The 16,139-nt window shown below is 43.4% G+C and overlaps 1 protein-coding gene across 1 annotated transcript; it reads right to left on the bottom strand.

Moving 5' to 3' along the window:
- Positions 1-1,242: 1,242 nt before the first annotated feature.
- Positions 1,243-11,648, bottom strand: RDH12 (retinol dehydrogenase 12). Its single transcript, XM_012781129.2, has 7 exons — positions 11,441-11,648; positions 9,626-9,744; positions 8,978-9,133; positions 8,101-8,205; positions 7,095-7,304; positions 4,625-4,814; positions 1,243-1,375 (listed from the first exon to the last, which is right to left on the bottom strand). The coding sequence occupies exons 1-7, from the start codon at positions 11,506-11,508 to the stop codon at positions 1,273-1,275; spliced, it is 951 nt and encodes a 316-aa protein (XP_012636583.2). The 5' UTR covers positions 11,509-11,648; the 3' UTR covers positions 1,243-1,272.
- Positions 11,649-16,139: the final 4,491 nt, after the last annotated feature.

Genomic DNA, 16,139 nt, shown 5'->3' on the forward strand with positions numbered 1-16,139 from the left:
AATGGTATGATACCTGCCATATGCTTTAAAATAGCTTACTCCCACCCACCAAACAAATGTCATGGGGGAAATGAGATTGACAAAATGTTAATGATGATGTTGATGCTGAATGACAAGTACATGAGGACTCATGATACTATTTGCTCTACCTTTGTCTATTTGAAAATTTCCATAGTTTTGTTTTTTAACTTTGCATGCTATTGAAGAAAAGAGCATTTGTGTCACCAGATGCTCTTTGGATGCCTTAGAACTGGAGCCAATAAGCATGGCTTCCTGAGTCAATGGGCTGAAAAATTAGGCACATCTCTCCACCTCTGCTTGGTGACCTTCAGCACTTGAGGCAAGAAGCAGATCATCTAGGCCACAGCATAGGAAAGCAGGGTGGCCAGAAGGAAGAAGAGGTATGAATTTAGGTAGAAGGATTATCAGGGATTGGTTTTCCTGCATCTATGTATCAAATTAAATGAAGTCCTACCTCTGGCCCTAGTTTGAGGGGAGCTCAGCATCTCTGTAATTTAAGCCACTCCTATTGCTTCTTAGATAATAAAATGTTAGCACTGGAAGAAACTAGACTGCCTTCCCTTCTTTGCTACATTTCTCCCTTGCTCCCCTGAAAATAAATAAGGCAATAAGATGAATGCACAATTTTTATTTCCTTTAAAAATTGAGGTAAAGGGAACTCTTTGGAAAAAGAAATCATCTGCAAGATTGAAAATGGGAAGATCCTTCACACAGTGACTTCAGGATGCTCAGAGGAAAGAATCTAGTTTGGCCAAGGTTAGCTGAGATCTTCCTGAGTTGGTCCAGACTCTAGAATTGCGACTTGTATTTCAAAAAGGAAAGAGAACAATCAAGAGTTTGAACCTATAGCCCCTGGAAATACATAATGCTGATGCTTCTGTTGCAGCAACTGAGCATGCAGGCTAGAGTTTCTGGTGCTGGTGAGGAAATTGCCCCAGTTGCCCAGACTCTTCTGCCACCTTCATGCCCAGTCCAGGATCTGCCAAGTCCTCTGCACCCCACCCCCAACTCCTGAGGGTTGCCAACTCTCCAATTGTTGGAGAAGAATGTTCTGTAGGTGTGAACATGTCATGCCGAGAGCCACCTTCACAAGACAATGGGGTGTGCAAACGTTTCCAGAAGGGTCTGGAGGATCAGAGTAGGCAGGATTCACAGCAACCAGCCAGGACAACCCTTTGGGGCTGGCCTTCTCCTTGGTCCCCTTTCATTATGGGGTGGACTGGGCCTGACAAAGCCCAGATCTTCCACCAGCTACTCCCAGTGGATTCCTAGAAGCTCACAGCTGACATTCCATAGGCGCTCAGCTGTTTTGTTATCTCGGGCCCTTGGAGACACCCAGGTCCTCTTGCAGTCACTGGAAAGCAGAGAAAGAAGGTAAATTCCAGGAATGAGAATTGGCAGTCTGGAGATGTTTATGGTATCCTTTTCAGAATATGTCTCTAAATATAAACAGTATCATATGCTGGATTTCCAGAAACTGTGATATGAAACACGGTTTAAAAATATTTTTAGGCCGGGCGTGGTGGCTCACGCCTGTAATCCTAGCACTTTGGGAGGCCGAGGCGGGCAGATTGCTCAAGGTCAGGAGTTCGAAACCAGCCTGAGCGAGACCCCGTCTCTACCAAAAATAGAAATAAATTAATTGACCAACTAAAAATATATATACAAAAAATTAGCCGGGCATGGTGGCGCATGCCTGTAGTCCCAGCTACTCGGGAGGCTGAGGCAGTAGGATCACTGAGCCCCGGAGATTGAGGTTGCTGTGAGCCAGGCTGACGCCACGGCACTCACTCTAGCCTGGGCAACAAAGTGAGACTCTGTCTCAAAAAAAAAAAAAAAAAAAAAATATTTTTAGCTGGGCATGGTGGCTCATGCCTGTGTAATCTGAGCACTCTGGTAGGCTGAGGCGGGAGGACTGCTTGAGGTCAGAAGTTCAAGACCAGCCTGAGCAAGAGCAAGACCCTGTCTCTACTAAAAATAGAGAAAATTAGTCGGGTGTGGTGGTGCATGCCTATAGTCCCAGGTACTCAGAAGGCTGAGGCAGGAGGATTGCTTGAGCCCAGGAGTTTGAGGTTGCTGTGAGCTAGGCTGATGCCATGGCACTCTAGCCTGGGCAACAGAGTGAGACTCTGTCTCAAAATAAATAAATTAAATTAAATTAAATATTTTTAAAACAAATTTGTGGTATCATAATACATGATTTTCTTTGTTAATGTATAACAAAATCTAGCACTAGTTCTAATAACCAGCAGATTTAAAGCAGTGGTGAACAAAGGAGACATTCTGAGATGCCTGCTAACAACTGCAATGTCATATGAAAATATTTATAATTTTATTGGTGACAAAGTCACGGGTATTGCAACTAATACTGTGGTTCATTGCTTACATTCATAATTGAAGGAAATGCTAAATTTCAGTTGGAGGTCAGTGAAATTAAAGATGAAATTATTTTTCCAACTAAGTTCACAGACTGCTTGAATTGTATCCACAGACCCGCCTGTGTCTCACGAGCCCCAGCTAAACACCCCTGCTTTGTTTTGGAGTGATCAGGGGCCTGAGGACTAGAGGGATGAGGGGGTGGGGGCAGAGCACAGTTCTCATAGTGGTTTTTTAAAATGGCATTTCTTTCTAATTATAAAAGTCCTGTATAACATTTGGAAAATACAGTACTGATAAAAGAACAAAAGCCTATCACTGAGTTGCTTTTCCTTACAATCTTTTTTTGCTTTGTTTGTGTATAAATGGATATGTAGTCTTTTTCTCTTTCTTTCCTTTGTATAAAACTGGGATCCTACTGTATCTAGTTTGGGGAGGATATCTTTCCCTGGTTAAAAAATATTTTTAATTATGCAAGTAATAAATAAATATATGACTTTCTAAAATGTTTGAATAATGAAAGAATACTTAGAATGAAAAGCTAAAATCTTCTTTTACACTGTGCCTGATTCTCCCTCAAGCTCCCTAAAAGTAAACACTACCACTCAGTGGCTGGGTATCTTTCCAGACTATTCTCTAATTTACAATGAATAATTATATAGTTTTGTATTGTAGGTTTTTTCTCACAGTATATCACCATTTTTCCCATTATTATTTGAAAATGTTATATTTAATGACTAATATGTTATCATGTATTTAAGGCAGTGATGTTAAACACTCAGATTCTAGAATAGCAACTGTCCCATAGAAATATGATGCAAGCCACAAATGTGTGCCACATATGTAATTTTAAATTTTCTGGTAGCCGCATTTAAAAACAAATGGGTGAAATTAATTTTAGTAACATATTAATTATATATCAATATAGTGGGTTAATAACATATTTTATTTAACCCAATATAGCCAAAACATTTTATGTGATCAATAAAAAGATTATTAATGAGATACTTTACATTTCTTTTTCCATACTATAGGTTCAGTGCCTTATCCAAAATGCTCAGGACCAGAAGTGTTTCAGATTATGAATTTTTTTTTGGATTTTGGAATGTTTGCATTGTATTTACCAGTTAAGCATCCCAGATCTGAAAATCTGAAATCCAAAATGCTCCAAAATCTAAAACATTTTGAACACTGACATGATGCTCAAAGGAAATGCTCATTGGAGCATTTTGGATTTCAGATTTTCAGATCTGGGATGCTCAATCTGTATATCTTCAAAATCTTGTATGCATTTTTATACTTACAGCACATCTCAATTTGGACTAGCCATGTTTCGAGTGCTTGATAGCAATATGTGGCTAGTGACAACCACATTGACCTGCACTGCTCTAGAGCCAGATTGCGTATAAATCCCAGGTCTACCACTATGAACTATATGACCTTGAGTAAGTTTCTTAATTATCCTATAACTCAGTTTCATCTGAAAAATAGGGATGATAATATTACCTACCTCTCAGAGTTGTGATGATTATATGAATGAATACATATAAAACACTTAGAATAATGCCCAACACATTATGAAAGCTCAGTCACCATTAGCTATTGTCATTTATCCACTCCCCTACCATTGGACACCAAGATCATTTCCAGTGCTTCCCTTAATAAATGGTACACCCATGAACAGCCTGGACAAGATGGGACAGCAGGGCAGACTGGGCTGGATTAAGTCATGGAAAAGGAAGGAAATTTAACCCTGGGCTTCCCTTTATTGCCAGGCTCCAGTTGCCATTGAGTTTGTGATGAGATTCAACACTGAAATTTCTACTTCTGTATTCCCAACAGATAGTTCCAATCATGGCAGCACTTTGTGCTAAGTGGTACTAAAGAATTCACGAATCAAGTGAACCAAATGCTTAAAGGAAGAGAAAAAGGATCCAGAGAGCCTGCTGACATTCTTTCCATGGCATGACCAACAGGGACAGTCTTCTTTGACAGCTTTCAGAAAGCTACAAGATTTACATGGAACCGTGACACACAGGTATAAAATCGAGCCATAAAAGCAACTCTTTCTAACAGAAATTTCTAACGTAAGTTTCCTTGGAAAAGCAATAGCATTTGGTTTGCAGACCTGGCACAAACTCAGCCACTCAGGGTGCAAAAGCCCTGCAAGTCCTGGTCCTCATAAAGCACACAGGCGGTGGAGAGAACTCCCACTGCCTCTACGCACCTGAAGTACTTGCCGCTCAGGGGCTCCAGGCCCTCGGCCATCGCGCAGTGCAGGCTGGTCTGCGCCCCCTCCCGCGCCGTCTTGAAAAAGGGGGAGAAGAGACGCCAGAGCAGGCACAGCAGGAAGGAATGCCGGAACAGCTCAGAGCTGACAATGCCTGGGTGCACCGCGTAGGTGGTGACTCCCGTGCCTAGGACACAGAGGGCACAGTGAGACCGGGGGACACACTCTGAGCTCAGAAAAACAGCTCATCTCCTGCACAAAATACACAAGTGAGAAGAAGGGACTCAGGAAATGTAACTCCAGGATTCAGAGGGTACCACCCCTAGCCAGGCGGAATTTGGTAAGTAATGAATTGATCTCTTCCAGAAAGATCTATAGCCTTCTCAACCTTCTATGCTCCAAAAGGAGTTCCTGGTTAAATATCCTTCTATTTCAATGTCACCTTTATACTGTGGCTTAAGTAGTCATAATAAAACAACAATACACACACTAAGTACTATTATCAATTGCTTAGAGGTAGCAATCTGACTGAAAGATAAGGGGTAGGAACTTGTTTTAGCTGCATTTGCCTGGCAAGCATGTTTTATTAGGTTTTATTAGATTGAAGGGTGTTGATGGAGATTATGGAAGGTTAATATGCCCCCCAAGATACCTTTGGTGCCAAAATTATTTTCAGTACTTATTATGTGCAAGAGCTGTGCTACATGCTTTACATATATTATTTAATTCTTAAAGAGGCTTGTAAGGTGGAATATTAAGATGCTCAGCTGAGTGTGGTAGTTTGGGTCTGTAATCCCAGCACTCTGGAAGGTGGAGGTGGGAGGATCACTTGAAGCCAGGAGTTCCAGACCAGCCTAGGCAACATAGTGAGACCCCATCTCTACAAAAAAATTTTAAAAACTAGTCTGGGCATAGTGGCTCACACCTGTAATCCTAGCACTCTGGGAGGCCAAGGCCAGGAGGATCCCTTGAGGTCAGAAGTTTGAGACCAGCCTGAGCAAGAGTGAGACTCAGCGTCTACTAAAAATAGACAAATAAGCTGGGTGTGGTGGCACATGCCTGTAGTCCCAGCTACTCAGGAGGCTGAGGCAGGAGGATCGCTTGAGCCCAGGAGTTTGAGGTTGCAATGAGCTATGATGGTGCCACTGCACTCCAGCCTGGGCAACAGAGTAAGACCTTGTCATCTCAAGAAAGAAAGAGAGAAGGAGAGAGGGAGAGAGAGAGAGAGAGAGGAAGGAAGGAAGGAAGGAAGGAAGGAAGGAAGGAAGGAAGGAAGGAAGGAAGGAAGGAAGGAAGGAAGGAAGGAAGGAAGGAAGGAAGGAAGGAGAAAGAAAAAGAAAAAAGATACTCATTTATAGCTGAGGTAACCAAGTCATAGAATGGTTAAGTAAACTGCCTAAGGTCATACCTAGCAGGCTGCAGGGCCAATGTCTGACCCCAGTGCAAGGAACATGGACTCCAGACCTAGACTGTCTGGATTTGAATCCTGGCTCAGCTAGGAAATTTGCTTGGACAAATTTCTTAATCTATCTGTGCCTGGCTCTTCATTTGTAGAGCGGAGAAAAATAATAGCACCAACCTCATAGGAATGTTGTAAATATTAAATGAGTTGATATGAATAGTGCATGGCACACATAAAACTCCCAATTATTATTAGAATTATTATTGTTTATTTTTATGATTACCCTGTCTTCTACTTTAGGCATTCTGATAGTAAAGACCACTGTTCCCAAACTCTGGCTTATTCACTATAGCAAATGGTGTCCTAGATTTGCAGATGTCAGAGCCAGCAGCTCATCTAATACTCGAGGAGAGCATAGTTATTGAGGATTAAGACCTGGCCTTACCCGATTTTTACAGTTGAGGAGATAAAGTCAGGGGAGGTTAAAAGACATGTCCACATATACATGGGGCCAGTATATGGTAGAGTGAGAACTTGTGCCCAGGGGTCTGAAATCCAGCACTAGCTCCCTGACTCCAGGAAGTGACAGCTCTGTAGCTCAGTTGACCACATGGACTTTAGCAAACAGCACAGAGAAGGAAGCACTCTGGATTTAAGGCACAGCATCCATAGTCCAGTTCTGACTCCTTCATTTGCCATATAATCTTGTGCCAGCCATTTCCTTGGACCTCAGTTCTGAGCTATAAAATAGGAGTAATAATGCCTGCTCTGCCTGTTGCAAAGAGTTGTTGAGAAAATCAAATAAGATAATAGATAGACGAGATAAAATGTGAAATAAAGGTAATGTCACTTTATGAAGTTCTTAACCCTTATTCCATTTAAAGCTTCCTGGGGGTAAGGACTCTGTTTTAATCCCATCTATAACCTCATTCTCCTTAGTGCACAGAGCTATTACTGAAATGTGCATGTTTGACAGTCTTTGATTTCATAAATTTCTGTGAACCTCTAATCTGGTGTGAGGACCCTATTTTTGCTATTTAACCCTGGCACTTTCTCTGGACTTACCTTTGAGTTTCTTGGCTAGCTCTCGAGTGAAGAGCATGTTGGCCAGCTTGCTGTGGCAATAGGCAAAAGTCCTGTTATAGCGCTTCTCACCGTGGAGGTCATGGAAGCGAATCTTGCCAATATGGTGGGCCACCGAGGACAGGTTCACTATCCGTGAGGGAGCAGACTCCTTCAGCCGCTCCACAAGCAGGTGGGTGAGAAGGAAGTGGCCTGTGAGGAGAGTGAGCAGGGGAGACTGAAGAGTGGAATGGCAGCCCAGGCTCAGGGGATGAGAGCTGATGACAGGAAATCAGTATTAGCTTTCTGTCTTCCAGTGTGGACAAATTTTGATCCCACGAGTAACACAGTGCTAATGGTCAGTTGGTGTGAGTTGGTGGATTCCTCAAAGCAAAAGCCAGAGCTAGGCTATAGGTAAGGTAATAATACTTAATCTATATTTATTTGTACCTCTCTGTTGCCCCCATTAGGAGAAACACCCACCTCCTAGCTTCCAACTCCCTCTGGCCATGATTATACAACTGTGTGCCAAAGTACACTCAAATACAGAGGGAAGGATGGAATCATCAGGGAAAATAACATTTCTCCTCTCTAGAGCCATCACCTTGACCTCTGAACCCCAGCCTGTCTTGCATCTCATATTCTCCAGGTTTGCCCACTCTCTTGGCCCTTATATGGATGTGACCTCTCCAGCCAAACCCAGATTCCTGCACACCCCCAGCCCGGGCTCCACCTGGCAAAGCTTGCACTGCCACTGCCCCATCCAAGAATGACATTCTGCTCCCTGGTATCTCTTGAAATTTGGGGTTTCTTAATGGTATGGGCAGGCAGATCTCACTTTTTTAGGATGGTCAGGAGAGGGACAGTGAGCAACAAGCCATGTGTCCAGTCTGTTAGAATCCTAGGCTCTGTGAGGACCACTGGAGATTCTGAGCACTGGTACAGGGTCATCTTCCTGCAGAGAACAGGTGGGGTATGCCTCACTTTTCAGTCTCCCAAAGGTACTTACCTAGGTGGTTGACTCCTATGTGGGTTTCAAAGCCATCAACTGTCTTGGAATATGGATACATCATCACTCCCGCATTGTTGATCAAAATATGAAGCTGCTTCTCCTCTACAGAGCACAACCAAGGAGGCCCTGTGGTTAGCAAGGAGTCCACTAGCTGCCTGTCACAGTCCTGAGTATTTGCCCCTTGCCTTTGTTTGTGAAGCCTCTTTGTTGGGGCAAGGTTTTAATAGGAGTCACTCACTCTGTTCCTTTCTTCTAAGACCAAGTAAGACAAGGTATTGCCTCAGCATTCAATAACTATCCCCTATTTGGACCTATCTCAGTGATAGTCAATATCTACTGTCACTGGGTTTCTGACTTTAGTTATTCATATCTTCCAGGACACTGTTCCTTCATTTATTCAGCAAATGTATACTGAATACCAACCCTGGGCCAGGCCCACTCTGCTGGGCACTGGGAATCCAGTGGTAAAACAAGCCAGACACGGTCCCTGTCACTCATGGATTTCATAATCCTTAGTAGAAGCCAGTTGTTCACCAAGACCCAGAAGAATTTTGGCAGCAGCACAACTTCTTCTAGTGCCTATGGCCACAGAGCATTGCTCGTCAGAATGAAAGGAGAGAGTAGCATCAGCGCAAGCCCAGACAGGGAGTTGACACCAACATTCCCACTGCCGAGGCAAAAAGATGATAAGGATCCTGCCCAGCTTGTCCACCCACCACCTCCTTGCCACATCCCTGTCCTGCTGGTTCATGCGGCAGAACCTGCCCAGTGGGATCAACGATGGTTCTGATGCAAGGGCCATGGCCAGTCCAGGGCAGGGCAGCCACTCCCATACCTAGTTTCCTGCTTTTTTAGCTGCCTATCTGGGTCTCACCTGTCAGAAAGCCCTCAGCAAAGGCTCGGATGGATTTGGTGTCGGATAGGTCCAGTTTCCTCACCAGCACCTGGGAGTTCTTTGTATCTGCTCGGATTTCACTGGCAGCAGACTCCCCCTTCAGTACATCTCGGCAGGCAATGTATACTCGGGCTCCTGGGGCCAAGACAAAGAGGGGACAATGTGTTCAGATCCTAGGCTGAAAAAGAGGCGGAGTAGATGAGCTTGGGATTGGTGGACAGAGCTTTCTCCCAGCCATGCCTGAAGCAGTGGAGTGGCCCAGTTGCTACTTCAGGATTTTCACGGTAGTACTGCTCAGTCGTCTTGCTGTCAGCTTACCCCCAGGCCAGAAGCCTTGGTTTTATACTCTGATATTTAATGTTGCTTAGTGTCTCCTTTGAGAATAACTGACTTGACTAATATTATACACAGACATCATTGTTTTCCTTATTTTATATAACAGGGAGGGAGTAGGGAAGAAGCAAAGTTTGTCAAAGGCCACAGAGTAAGTTGGTGTCACAGTTGGACTTGAATCCCAGGTTCCTTGAATTCCTAGTCAGAGCCTCCAAGCCCGGGAGGAAAGACAAGAGCCCTCAATGGGAAGGGCAGGACGCACGGCCCTATGGACACTGAAGCGGAAACACTTGCCTCTGCGAGCGAGTTCTCTGGCCGTCTCCTTGCCGATGCCCGTGTTGGCGCCGGTGATCACCACCACCTTCCCAGGAAGCTGCACGTGTGTTCTACACACTCCACCAGCAAAGAACTTCCTATCGGCAAGGGAAACAAGAGCATCATGCACCATCCTTCCCAACCCCACATTGAGATACTTAAAGTCATCAAGACTCAAAGAGAACCTTTCATTTATAGTCAGGAGACCTGAAAAATTTAATCATTTTTCCACGGGCAAGGTAGTCATCAGCACTGGCTGCATAAGTCATTTGCTCAGAAGCCACAAATGATCATCTGGACAAACAGAGTAAGCGCTCTTGATCCAGAGACAATGGGGACCTTCCTTGTTAGATAACAAGGATATCCAGCTCTTATCTCTAGAGGTTCCTTCTCTAAGCCGCAGACAGAACACATGTGTGATGAACATTAGTGGAATCAGTGGGTCTTCAGGAAGCATCACTCGGGGGCCGCATACACAAACACTGCTCTTGGGCTGCCTCTCCAGCTTTAGGGAGTAGGGCAGTTCAGAGGCTTTCTGCGGTCATATTAGCGATTTCATTCTGGCCATGGGCACACAGGCAGAAAGCCTCCCTTGTTCAGACCTCTGTGCAGAGAGTCCTCTTATACATGAAGTTGACTTTACAAATCCAAAATAGAAGACCAGAGAGGGGCAGAGCTAACATTTCCTGCACATTTATCTGCCTACCAGACACTAGACTGGACACTTTTTATATATAATTCATTTGAATCCTCTCAATCACTCCAATACTATTTCCACATTATAGCAGAGAAAAGTGAACCTCAAAGAAGTTTGGCCGGGCGCGGTGGCTCACGCCTGTAATCCTAGCACTCTGGGAGGCCGAGGCGGGCGGATTGCTCGAGGTCAGAAGTTCAAAACCAGCCTGAGCAAGAGTGAGACCCCATCTCTACTATAAATAGAAAGAAATTAATTGGCCAACTAATATATATAGAAAAATTTAGCCAGGCATGTGGCGCATGCCTGTAGTCCCAGCTACTCGGGAGGCTGAGGCAGCAGGATCGCTTGAGCCCGGGAGATTGAGGTTGCTGTGAGCTAGGCTGATGCCACAGCACTCACTCTATCCTGGGCAAAAAAGCAAGACTCTGTCTCAGAAAAAAAAAAAAAAAAAAAAAAAAAGAAGTTCAACTCACTTCTAATGGTGGCAGAACTAGAATTTAAGCCCAAGTTTCTGTGCAGGACCTAGAAAAACACTCTGTCCCTGATAAGTCCGTTTAGCCTTCTTTATCATCCACAATTTTTCAGTTCTCCACTCAGAACACATATTTCTTTGACACCTCCAGAAAGCCCACAGCAAAAGAGCCATCCCAAAACATTAGTATCTTTGAGGGTAGTCTCAAAGGGAAGAGTTTGTTTCCTTCCCAAAGTGCTTCTACTTAGCAGTAAATCCTTTGACAATGACCACCAATGACAACCCAGCAGGGCACCTCAAAAGGAGAGGTAGAGCTCTAGAGAAACCCAAGGGAACAGAGTGCAAGAGCAAGGACTTCCACCCGAGCTGTCTGTTGAACACAGTCGTCCACGTCCACACAGCCTTCCACTAGCATCAGAATTCAACTCAGCCCCACCCCTGCCCAGCCCCAGGTGCTTCCCTCTCACTTTCTGCCATGGTATAACCCCTCCTTCCTTCCTGCTTTTTCTGCCCTAACTTTTTCTTCCTTAGCCTCCTTCCCTTTCTCTCCTTGCAGCAGCCGAGAACAGGCTTCCAAGGCAGGGCTTTGTAAACTATTGTTGTGAGTTGTTGAATTAAGACAAACCTGATGGATGGAGCCATTACATACAAGAAAGACAAGAAAGAAGTGAGCAGTCCCAAGGTAACCAACATCTCCCAACTTCTTTAGTTGCTGCTGCTTTTGGTGCTGCTCCAGCTACAACCCCAACTCTGGCTCCGGCTCCTTGTCTAGCTCCAGCTCTTGGCTGCTTCTGCCGCTCCTCTCGCTCCTGGGTGCTCAGCAACAGCCAGACTCTAAGCAGAGCCCAGAATCCTATTTAAATCCGAGAGCTGTCAGAGCACAGCCTGCTGGGAGATGTAGTCCTGGCAGGGAGGAGACGGGAGGAAAGGGTAGAAACTTACTCTTAGGCAAAGAGAATGCAGGGAACTGAAGCAACTGTCCCCTAACTCCCCACCCTTAATCATTTCTCTTATATGGGGAATGTGTTCTCTCAACCACCCCCACCTCTACTCCTGAAAAATAGAATAAGAATATAAATATAGAATATTTATAACTTTAGCAATAGACCCCATGATGGAAGTGTGATTAAAATACTTCTATTTAATGATCAACTTGGGTGGTGCAAAGGCAATATATGTAACCTAAACATTTGTACCCCCATAAAATTTCAAAACCAAAAAATAAAATAAAATAGAAGGATAAGGAAAAAAAAAACAGAAGAATGGAAAGAGAAGTCAGGAGAGTGGTTACCCTTAGTGAGAAGGGGCAGTGACTCGGAGTGGATCTGACTGGAGCTCCAGGGGTGCTGGGAGTGTTTTGTTCTTTGATCTGGGTGCTAGCACACAGGAACGCTCACTTTGTGAGAATCTATGGAGTTATACACTTTTGTACACTTTTCTGCATTTTTTTTTTTTTTTTTTTTTTTGAGACAGAGTCTCGCTTGTTGCCCAGGCTAGAGTGAGTGCCGTGGCGTCAGCCTAGCTCACAGCAACCTCAAACTCCTGGGCTCAAGCAATCCTGCTGCCTCAGCCTCCCGAGTAGCTGGGACTACAGGCATGCGCCACCATGCCCGGCTAATTTTATATATATATTAGTTGGCCAATTAATTTCTTTCTATTTATAGTAGAGACGGGGTCTCGCTCTTGCTCAGGCTGGTTTCGAACTCCTGACCTCGAGCAATCCGCCCGCCTCAGCCTCCCAGAGTGCTAGGATTACAGGCGTGAGCCACCGCGCCCGGCTTACTTTTCTGCATTTTATGTTATACTCAATGAAGCTTTTATTTTCTTTGAGTCAGGGTCTTGCCCTGTTGCTCAGGCTAGAGTGCAGTGACATCATCATAGCTCACTGCAACCTCAAACTCCTGGGCTCCAGTGATCCTTCTTCCTCAGCCTCTGGAGTAGCTGGAACTATAGTCACACACCACCATGTCCAACTATTTTTTGTATTTGTGTAGAGATGGGATCTTGCTATGTTTGCTCAGGCTGGTCTCAAACTCCTGGCCTCAAGTGATCCTCTTGCCTCAGCCTCCCAAAGTGCTGGGATTACAGGCATGAGCCACCACACCCGGCCTTCAATGGAGTTAACACACACATGCACATTACAAGGAAAGGGTATAGTGTTTAAGTGCATAGACTTTAGAGCTAGACTTCCTGGTTCAAATCCCAGATCATCTACTTAACAAGCTCCACGGCACTGGGCAAGTTACTAACCCTCTTCATTGACTCAGTTTCCTCACTTATACAAATGGGCATGATAAATTATATATATATATATATATATATATATATATATATATATATACTGACTTATTTTAAGTATTTAATTATTAAATAGGTAGAAAATTTGAGATAGAAACTAGCATACACTAAACACTGTATAGGAGGCAGCTGTATTGATTCCTTTCTCCCTTGCTATCCCACTTCCTTTACTCAGGGGTTTGGTGTAGAAAACAGAGAGGCAATGAATGTGAGTGAAGTTTCAGTTGAACACTGTTAAAGATGAAGGGAAACACACACACACAGCTAGCAGAAACTCTCAGAGCCTCTGGATATGTGTGAGAGGATGGGAGGAGGTAAGTGGGGTTCATTGCCTTTGTTCACTTAGCCCTTGTCCTCCTGGAAAAGAGGGCAGGCAGGGAGCTGGGGCAGGACCCCAGGAATCATGCCCAGTTCTGTTCCTTCCTGTGAAGCCAGAGAAGCCTCCAGGAAGATTCGTGCATGAAACAAGACTCCTGGGCCAGGTGGTGACTCCCTTCTTCATCAGTTCATCCTCTCCACACACACTTTCTGAGTGCTTCTCAGTGCCAGGCATTGTGCCAAGTACTAGAAAGACACAGTTTCTGTCCCTTGGGAAGCTGTGGACCTGACTATCAGAACAAGGAATGATCAGATAATTCACAAAGGGACCTTTTTTTTTTTCCTTTTTACCCTCCCCTCCCCCCGGGGGGGGGGGACTTTTCTTGACTCAAATCCAAAATCTCCTGCATTTATGAAGCTGGTGTTCAACTGCTCTTGATTTTGTCTGGGAGGCGGAGAGTCCTAAAGAACAACATACAGTTTTCTGGAGAGGCGATGTTAGAAGGAATATAAGGCATCTAGAATTACAAAAATACACAAATAGCTTCCTAAAAACAAGTGTTAAACTTTATAATTCAAAGACCACCATCAGATTATTGATTAGTTGTGCCAAAATGTTAAACTGTACTACAAAGCTATAATAATTTAAACAATTTGGTACCTGTAGGTGAACAGACAGACAAATCAAAAGAACAGAATGGAGGCTGGGTGTGGTGGCTCATGCATATAATCCCAGCACTTTAGGAGGTAGAGGTGGGTAGACCACTTGAGGCCAGAAGTTCAAGACCAGCCTGAGTAACACGGCAAAATCCTTCTCTACAAAAAATAAGAAAAACTAGCCAGGCATGGTGGTGCACACCTGTAGTTCCAGCTACTCGGGAGGCTGTGACAGGAGGATCACTTGAGCCCAGGAGTCTGAGGTTGCAGTGAGATATGATGACACCCTTGCACTTCCGCATGGATGACAGAGTAAGACCTCATCTCTAAAAAAAAGGAAAAAGAACAGAATGGAAAGGCAAAAAATAAACCCAAATACACTTGGGAATTTAGATATGATAAAATTGCTATTTTAAATAAATGGGGGGAGATGATTTATTTAATAAAATATTGTAACACATAGGTTTCCAGTTGGGAAAAAGTAAACTTGATCCTTGCAAAATTCTAATAGACCAATGACATAAATATGAAAAATGAAACCATTAAAATATAAGGAGAACCATTAAACACATGTTTAAACAATTTTAGAGTGGTAAGATCTTTCTAGTAAGACAAGAAAACCAGAAATCAAAAAATAAAGTTAAAAGAAAATCTTCATGACAAAAACTACTACCCATAAGGCAAGATGAATGAGAAACTGGGGGGAAGTATTCCCAACATATGTCATAAACACAGTCTAATTGATTTAGTATATAAAAAATAAATAAGAAAAAGATTAACAACCCATTCGAAATAACAGTTTACAGAAAAGGAAATGCAAATGGCTCTTCAACCTCACTCATGAAAGATGCAAATTAAAATTAAATTAAAGTGGTTAAAATTAAAATGATTCACTGGCAGAGATGTGAAGAAATAACACTGACACACTGCTAGTGACGCACTGTGGGCGGGAGTCGGCTGTCACAACCTCCATAGAAAGAAGTGTGGCAACATCTAATAAAGCTCCGCACATACCCGTTGACCCAGACATTCCACTTCCGTGCATTCATAGGTTATTGTTGCATCACTGTGTATAACAGCAAAAGTTTGGAAACCTCCTAAGTGTCCATCAATAGCACAGCCACACCATAGATACTCTACAGCTATGAAAAAGAATAAATAATTTTAAACATACTGATGTGGAATGATCTCTGAGATATATTAGGTGAAAAAAGGAGCAGAGCGGTGTTTATAACATGCTACCATTTGTCTAAAAAGCAGAGGGGATATATGGGCATGTTAGCATATGCATAGAATATCTCAGAAAAGATATAAAGAAGTGAATTAACAATGTTTGCTTCTAGGGAGGCAGGAGTGGGAGCAGGCTTTTCACTGGATGTACCTTTTTGTATCTTGTGAAACTATAACCTATGGTCTATTAAAACTTAAAATTTTCAGCTAAAGAAAACAGAAAACCCTGATAACCTACAGATCATATTTGGAAGGCTTCCAAATTAACCACCTGGGGAAGGTGGTGTTATTGGTGGCTTACACACTGTCCCTGAGTGAAAACGCTTATTGTGAATTTCTGAAAATCTCGTGCCCTCAAACTGTTGATGTAATGATTGTACTGATAAATACCAGTACATACCCTACTGATGTTGAAAAGGACACTGACTTGTTTCTAAATCATGAACTTTTACTGATTGTCTTGCCCATTAAAACATTTTAGCCTATATGTTATTATCTTTAGCCAATGATTGTAACCTCTGTATTGTACCCTGCAATGTAAAAGGACAACTCTGAGAAGAGTCTCCCTCCCTTCTCCTGAACTTTCTTATAAAAGCATTCCAACTTGCGACAGACTTTGAAACACATTTAACTAGGTTGTTATGTCTTCCTGGGTCGATTCTCACATTTGGCTTTCAATAAACGTTTACTAAATTATTTCTGCTTAGCCTGAACAACATAGTGAGACCCCATTTCTCCAAAAAAATACAAAAAGTAGCTAGGTATGGTAATGTGCATCTGTAGTCCCAGCTATTAGGTAGGCTGAGGCAGGAGGAGCACTT

Source organism: Microcebus murinus, chromosome 6 (genome assembly GCF_040939455.1).
Source record: "Microcebus murinus isolate Inina chromosome 6, M.murinus_Inina_mat1.0, whole genome shotgun sequence".
Lineage (NCBI taxonomy): Eukaryota > Metazoa > Chordata > Mammalia > Primates > Cheirogaleidae > Microcebus > Microcebus murinus.

Excerpts from the sequence above, each read along its gene's own strand:
- RDH12 (XM_012781129.2), bottom strand. The coding sequence starts at position 11,508 with ATGTTGGTTACCTTGGGACTGCTCACTTCTTTCTTGTCTTTCTTGTAT. Across the intron at positions 9,134-9,625 it reads CAGAGAACTCGCTCGCAGAG|GAGCCCGAGTATACATTGCC; the intron begins GCAAGTGTTTCC and ends TCTTGGCCCCAG. Across the intron at positions 1,376-4,624 it reads CTGAGCGGCAAGTACTTCAG|TGACTGCAAGAGGACCTGGG; the intron begins GTGCGTAGAGGC and ends TCTGCTTTCCAG.